This window comes from Capsicum annuum, unplaced genomic scaffold, assembly GCF_002878395.1.
Source record: "Capsicum annuum cultivar UCD-10X-F1 unplaced genomic scaffold, UCD10Xv1.1 ctg79517, whole genome shotgun sequence".
NCBI lineage: Eukaryota > Viridiplantae > Streptophyta > Magnoliopsida > Solanales > Solanaceae > Capsicum > Capsicum annuum.
This window is the reverse complement of record NW_025890104.1, coordinates 1-8,311: the sequence shown is the minus strand read 5'-3', so window position 1 is coordinate 8,311 and position 8,311 is coordinate 1. Positions and strand designations below refer to the sequence as shown.

General features: G+C 32.2%; 1 protein-coding gene and 1 pseudogene across 1 annotated transcript; both read left to right on the top strand.

The window, feature by feature from the left end:
• Positions 1 to 5,580: 5,580 nt before the first annotated feature.
• Positions 5,581 to 6,667, top strand: LOC124895064 (annotated as a pseudogene).
• A 261-nt stretch (positions 6,668 to 6,928) lies between these two features.
• Positions 6,929 to 8,265, top strand: LOC107865005. The gene is made up of 2 exons (XM_016711378.1): positions 6,929 to 7,353; positions 7,740 to 8,265. The coding sequence occupies exons 1-2, from the start codon at positions 6,929 to 6,931 to the stop codon at positions 8,263 to 8,265; spliced, it is 951 nt and encodes a 316-aa protein (XP_016566864.1).
• Positions 8,266 to 8,311: the final 46 nt, after the last annotated feature.

Genomic DNA, 8,311 nt, shown 5'->3' with positions numbered 1-8,311 from the left:
TTGATAGTTTGAAGTAGATCAACCATAATGTTTTACTCTGATATTCAAATTGGATGAAACCAATTTCATTAGAAAGGGAACTCTCATATATTTCCATTGATATATAGTATCTCACCTAGATTATTGTGTACGAGGAGTTATGATCGTTTGAATTTGACCCAAAAATTCACTTTTAATAGGCTGAAGTAGATTGACCATAACTTTTTTCTCCAATAGAAAAATTGGATGAAACTAATTTCATTGGAAAGAGGACTCACAGAGCTTTCCGTTGATATATAGTAGATCACTCAAATCATTATGTATAAGGAGTTATGATCGTTTAAAGTTGGTGCAAAAATACGTCAGGCCTCAGTACTTTTTCCTGCACGTTTTACTGTTAACTACTATTCATGGTTCGATCGAAATGTTCATAACTTGTCGCTCGAGTGTCCGTTTTGGATGATCCACATATCGTTGGAAAGATTATTTGATACTCTACACAATGGTGGTTCATAATCTAAGACATTCCACATGGAAAATTTATAATTCATTCTAGAATATAGAACTCAACACATTTACGCACAAAATTTCAATGAAAAATTTTCCAAGATATTACATAAACCTACGCTTGAGAAGTTCATATACCATTTTCATTTTGAAACGAGCATTGTTGTCCTCCAAAAAATTAAGATATTTTCCAAAGCAACTGTCCCTGAAATAAGCATCCAATTTTTTTTCTCAAAGTATTTTTCTAAAGGCGTCAAAAGATTTTCCCATGGATGACTTAACCACGAAATCACCCGTTAAATATACGGCACCATTGCACTGCATTCTTACAGGATAATGATCAATGTTGAAGGCTTTGACCAGCTCTTCGGTGGAAGGGCTATTAGCATCTGCATCATCTCTTTTGAAACATTCCTCATCCCCGTGTTCATCATATTCTGCTCCCGATTGAGATAAAGCTTGTAAAGCAAGCTCATAGAGTGGTGGATATAGCCTATCTACTTCACTTGTTCCTTTACTTGGACTTGATTCGGTTTCTATTCTTTTGGGAACCATATTATCTAAAATTAATAGAAACATAAAATAATATATTATTGTTGATTAATGCATCGTTAAAAAGGGATAACAATAAATCAAACTAACAAAATAGTAAAATAATAGTTGCAATAGATCACCGATCTGTTGCAGCAGGTAGTATATCTGTTCCAGCATATAACCGAACTGTTGTAGTGGATGAGTAATCTATTGCAATAATATAAAACATACCACTCATCTTTTAAGATTGATGAATGGTTTGTTCAACAGATCACACAACTATTGTGACATCATCTGTTGCAACATAGGAGTGACCTATTGAAGCAGTTAAATAATCTGTAGCAACGGCTGAGTAATCTGTTGCGACAATACAAAACATATTACTCATTTGTTGAGAAAGATGAATGGTCTGTGCAACAGGTCACACATCTGTTGCAACACATGAGTGATCTATTGAAACAGTTATTAACGGTCAATATTGTTTAGATTTATTCCAACATAGGGTCATCTATCGCGGCAGATAAATGATCAATTGGAAAAATCAAGTTTTGAACTTTTCCTGTAGGAAGAGTTGGTTGGATTTTATCCAACAGGAGGTTCATCTGTTGCATCAGATCATTAATCTGATGGTTCTTCCATTGCACCAGATGGTTAATTAGTTGCATCAAATTTTTTTATCCGAAGCTTAATCTATTGCAATATATGGTAAAGCTGTTGCATCAGATTATTAATCTGTTGTATCAGAATTGTAATATGATGGTTCCTCTGGTGCATCAAATGGTTTATCTGTCACATCATATGATAAATCTATTGCATCAGATGGTTAATATGTTTCACCAGATGGGTAATCTGTCGGAGAAAACATTAGCACAATTTTATTAAACAAAAAATAGCAATTTCACCATTTTTACCAAGAACAAGAACAGAAAAAATCAAACCAAATTGTCCTTTTATTTTTATAAACACAAACAATAAAAATAAAACTTCAAAAAAATGCAAAAAACAACAAAATATCATAATTCACTTCGAAAAGAGAAGAGAAGAGAAGAAATATCAGAAATTAGGGTTTTATTTAGACCGCATTTCAAATTGTGCAACAAATATTAAAATTGTTAACCAATACTATAAGAGAAGTTGGCTCAAGTTTCTCGTTTTCTTCAAAACTAAAAAGGCCATAAATTTTTACCTGTGAAAGAAGAAAAAGACCGATGAAGAATTCAAAGTTGTTGTGGCCAGAGAACAAGGTTGTCACGTCGATTGAAGTCAACAAGGAACTGGAATCCCAACTATTTATAGTCGGATGTTGAAGTTTCCGAGTATTGAAATAACAAAATTACAGAATAGTTGGTTAGGAGAGAGTTGAGAGAAGCTGTCGAGAGAGGGATGCGAGACAGGTTGATTGAATTGGAGAGGGAAACTCAAAGCCCAACTATTTGTCTTCCGGGGTTGAAGAGAGAAATTTCGCAGAACTGTTGGTTGGGAGAGAGTTGAGAGAAGCTGTCGAGAGATAGGAGAGAGTGGTTGATTTGGATTGAAGAGGGTGTGGGTTGGGTTGATTTGTATTTTTGAAAAGATTAAAAAGTTTTAAAAATATTAATCAAGTCCACAATTAACTTGATCAAGTTTCCTAATAATGTTTGACCCTATCTGTTGGTCAATGTCACCAATCATTTATTCAAGACTTAAAAGACACCTATTCTTCAATTTTCTCTAGTGACTATGTAGCACATATGTGGCACAACACACTGAAGTGTCCACGTAGGCTCTAAGGGTGTCAAAATTACACTTTTAATTAGTTCAGGGGGGGTAATAGGACCCCTTTTAAGTTAAGTTGTATCATAACCTTTTTGGATATAGTTCAGGGTAGGGGGGGGGGGGGGAAATTGGGTATTTTCTAAAAAAAAAAAAAACATAAAATAATAAATTAACTCTTGATGTTTTAAATTAACTTGATGTCTTATATGAAGGCTATTTAAAAAAATTTCAAAAGTTTATAGTAATTTTGTTATATCACTTCTAATTAGTTGTTATAAGTCATTTAAGACATGTCCGCTTCGTTGTTTCAATCATGATTTTATTATATCACCTCTAATTAATTTTTATGGTCATCTAAGTATTAAAAAATAAATAATATTTTATAAAAAAATAAAATACACACAAAATAATACATTTAAATAAAATATTTGATTAATTATTAAAATTATATTAGAAGCCACAGAAACTACAATGGGACAGAGGAAGACATAAAGTAACATATTATTTAAAAATGAGAAGACATGTAAACTGGGATAGAGAGAGTATTAATATCTTAATAAAAAGTTACACTGAAAATATTATAAATTACGTAATTAACAACTTAACAATATAAAAGATATAAAATATTCGATCAACTCTCGAAATTATATCTGTGTCACTTAAATTGAAATAGAAGAAAAAGTATTATAAATCACAATAATTAAAAATTTAAACTATTTTAATGATTGATTATCTAAATTATATTTATGTTACATAAATCGAAATACAAAAATAACATATAGCATGGATCCTTCAATGTCTATGTCTAGTACTAATACACATGTACATTTTTATTGCAGCCTCTTTAGACTCGCACTCCAAACTTTCTCCCCATACCTGGTTCCTCTTATCTATTTGACCAAAGATGTCAAACTCCTTCAGATTTTCTGTTGTGCATTTTTCAAAAATAATAATCTATTCCAAGTGGGTGTTTGGCATTGACCAACTTATAAGCACTTTTTGGCTTAAAAAACGTGTTTGGTAAAAATTTTAAATGCTTAAAATAAATTGAATTTGGCTTTTTAAAGCCAAAATATAGAAGCACCCACTTATTAGCTTTTTTTTTTCAACAAGTTATAATTTATTTTAGTTGACCAAGTAAATTACCTTTTTGTCCCTAGCAATTATATCTTATTCCAATTTTACCCTTAGCCCTATTTAACCTTTTCTACCTTTATTCTCCATTTTATGCGCGCTGCTCCCTTCACCATTTTTTCTCCTTCTCCCTCTCTTCAAAGAGCTAAATCTCAACATTTTCTTCATTGGAGAAAGCTGAAAAATCTACCAGTTCTTCGTAGTAAGCTTCTTCTTTTTTTATTAAATTTGAATCTATGGCTTATCGATTTAAAAATGTAGCATTGACTCTGTTGTTGTTGTTTAGGAATCTGATAAGATTTATGTTGATTGTTCGTTATCGCTACATTTCTTTACGTGGGTCGTTGTTACTTTTTGCTGTTAGTTTATGTGTTTATCCGCCCCCCATCTGGTATTATCAAGTGCATTTGCTATCGATTTAAAGATTTTGTTATTTTTGGTTTATGTGCATTGGTTTTATTGTTGTTGAGATTTATGTTGATTCTAAGTTATCGATGTGTTTCTTTACGTGGGTTGTTATTAATTTTTGGTCTTAATTTGTGCTCCACCAACTCCTAATTGGTATTAGCAGGTGCATAGAAATCGATTGAATTACATCGATGAAATGTATGTTGATTGTTCGTTATTGATGTGTTTCTTTACATGGATTGTTATTAATTTTTGCATGAGAGGAGAAACTCATCTATTGACTGATCCAGAACGCTTGAGACCATATTTAAGTGGTGAAACCAATCTTTTCCCTATTTCATTACTGAATATGCTAATCAAGTTTATCTTCTACATACTGAGAACTTAAAAAAAAAAGTTACACTATCAACAAATCACCTAAGCGATAACTACTAATAAAAACCACAAAAGCAAGTATTAGTAACATGAAAATAAGGTCAATTACCTCATAGAGTAAGTCAAAAATTGTGATAGGGAAAAAAATATTTACTCTTTTTGTGTATATAAGTTAAATTCGTGTTAATTTACTTACGTGTTTTGACTGTAAGAAGTTTAAGATGTACTTACCAACTTCATTGGTGGATGAAACTCTTGTAGATGAGAAGTTGAGAGGATTTGGAGAACCATCTGTCCATGAAATCTTGGAATGCTTTTTCCTATCTTAATTTTAAAATGGTTACTGCTTTTTCCATGAGATCAGTTTCTCCTCTCATGCGTTTTGTTGTGTTCAATGAATCTGTATAAAACAAAATGATTATATTTTGGATTAAACAAAGGTTGAATGGTCTATTGATAAATAAACTTCTATATATGACAAATTTTAATAGGAAAATATTTCGTAGAAGACGACATATCTTTAGTTTAATAGCACAAGATTTAAAGGTTGGCTTTACTTTCTTAAACTTTGTGACAAGTCAAAACTAGATAAATAAATTGAAATGGATTGAGTAATAATTAAGTTGTGGCTATTGGCTAATTTTGTGTTTGTGTTCCAATGTGGTCATTTCTCCATAATCATGTATTTGTTTTACCATATGCCATTTCAGTTCTTTTTCATTTAGTTAGGCCGTGTAGTCTGTAGATCTTTGTTTTGGCTTGCTCAACATAGCTTTAGTTTTTACTTTACTAGTCTCTTGTCTTTCACCTTTTCAACTTTTATCCCTAAATTAGCTAAGTGTCGCAATTGACATTTATATTCCATCTTCAGATCATTTATATTCCATCATGTCGAATATTAGTTTGGTATGAAGTAACGCTAAGTGGGATTATAATGCTCATATTGATTTTATTGAGGTGTGTGAAAGAGAAATTAGAAAAGTAAATAGACCGAACTCTCATTTGAATAAAGATGGATGGAAAAATTTGGTTGATGCGTTCTATAGTAGGACAGGAAGAAACTATACTAAAACACAGTTGAAAAATAAGTGGGATAACATAAAACAGGACTGGTATTTTTTTAAGCAGTTGATGAGAGACAATACAGGTTTAGGTTGGGATACCACAAAAAATACAATCATTGCAGATGACGATTGGTGGAAGCAAAAGATTAAGGTACGTCTGTCACATTATTCTATATTTCTTTGTTATTTCTCTCATTATTTGATTTACTTAAGTAGTTTTTTTTGGATTTTTTTCATTTCAGATGGATCATCGATATAGGAGGTTTAGGAATATGGATCTTTCTCTCATACGTTATGGTTATGATGCATTATTTTTGGATATTGTTGCTTTGAGATAAAAAGCAAACGCCGCCAATGAAGAACAAATTTTTGAAAATGAAGAAGATTTGAACAAAGAAAAAATAAATGATTTTGATGATTTTGAGAAAGAACACTTCATTAATCTCAATGATGAAGGAAGTGATGAAAGTGATGACCCAAATGATATGAATTCTCCTATGTTTCCCAAACCATCATTAAAAAGAGAACTTTTAACTGATGATATAGGAATTAGCAGTTGAGTAAAAAAGAGTAAGACAAAATCTGTTAGAGAAGAACTACACTCTTTAGTTGAGTTAATGTCAAGCAAGAGTACTGCTACATCTCATGCGGCGGAGGATCCCACCATTGATAAGTGTATGGAATTTTTGGCAAGTTATCCCGAAATTGATATCCCGTCTGAAATCTACAACTATGCAGTGAATTTGTTTCTAAAGAAAGACGTCCGTCAAATATTTCTTAAGACGAATAGTGATGAAGCTCGGAAGTCTTGGTTGGCATATAACTATCAGTTATACCTTCTTAAGAAATAGTGAAGGATGTATTCGGTTTATTGTAGTACTTTTGTTGTTTGATGTTTTTTAGTATGGTTGTACGCGTAAACTTAAAACACTATGGCTGTAAAACCTTTTTAAAATTGAGTTGACTTTTTTTGTATTGTTGTATGTGTGTGTGTTTTATACATATGTATGTTCTATTGTTTTTCACTTAGATGAAGAGTATGCAGTGATATATCGTAGTACATCTTATAAATTAAAATATGTTGATATATCATACTCTACTAATATGAGGATTATGGGATTTTTACACTCCCATATTCTACTGATGTGAGGTGTTTCTGCTTTTCTAGTTAAATGGAAAGTTTGGATATTAGCATATCTCTTGATTTAAGTGAATTTTTAGATGAAGAAGATGAAGAATTAGAAAAAGTTTGCCGAGAGCAAGAAGAGGAGTGGATGACTTTGTGTCAACTAACAGGTAAATATGTTTTGACGTATTGCGAAAAGTACTTATGTAAGGAGCCTTGTCGTACATCAAAGCGCTCCGGACATATATTTATTCAAGAGCTATTACGAGGAAATGAAACTCGTTGTTATGAGAATTTTCGATTGAAGAAAGCGGTGTTTATTGATTTATCCAATGACTTAACAGAAAAATATGGGCTTAAAGCCACTCGTGGAATTTCTACACACGAAATTTTAGGCATGTTTTTGATGGTTTGTGCACATGAAGCGGGAAATCGAATGATAAAAGAAGTTTTCAACATTCTGGAGAGACGGTTCATAGACACTTTCATAGTGTGTTAAATGTTATTTGTAAGCTTGCAAGAGATATCATTAGACCACATTAAAATTATAATGATGGTGTAGAAGCTCACAAGCAATGTAATGAGCGATATTTGCCCTTCTTTAAAGTAAGTTACACTTTCTCCAAATATATACTTTATTATACTTAATATTTAATTTCTCTCTTGATTATTTTCTTAAGTTAAATTTATATATGTATATACTTGTAGGATTGCATTGGGGCACTTGATGGCACATATGTTTAAGCTAGATTGCCGCGAGGTCAAGAAATTCCGTATATTGGTCATAAAGGTTATCCGACTCAAAATATTCTTGCCGTTGTAGATTTTAACATGTGTTTTACATTTGCATTGGCTAGATGGGAAGGATCAGATCATGACAATCGTATATTTCGTGAGGCTCTTTGTAGACAAGAACTCAACTTTCCACATCCATTGGAAAATAAATATTATCTAGTTGATTCTGGATATTCCCACACGAAGGGATACATGGCTCCTTACAGAAGAGATAATGTGAGGTATCACCTTTCTGACTTTCGGCGTGGTGCAACACGACAATTACGGGAGCCAAAGGGAGGCATTGAAAAATTTAATTATTTGCATTCTTCTTGTAGAAATATAGTAGAACGTACATTTGGTGTATGGAAAGCGAGGTGGTCCATTTTGCACGACATGCCTTACTATAACATTGACACTCAAAGGGATATCGTAATTGTTACTATGGCCATTCATAATTACATTAGAAAGAACTGCAATGTGGATAATGCGTTTCAAGTAGCTGAGAATGAAAGATACATCCCATCGGTTGATTTTGATGTAGGCTCAACTTCAACGGCTAACAATATGGACGGCGAAAATATGAGTGAGGAAAGTAATGTGCATTAGGTGTGGTTTCGTGATATGATTGCTAATGATATTTATAATGCTTAAT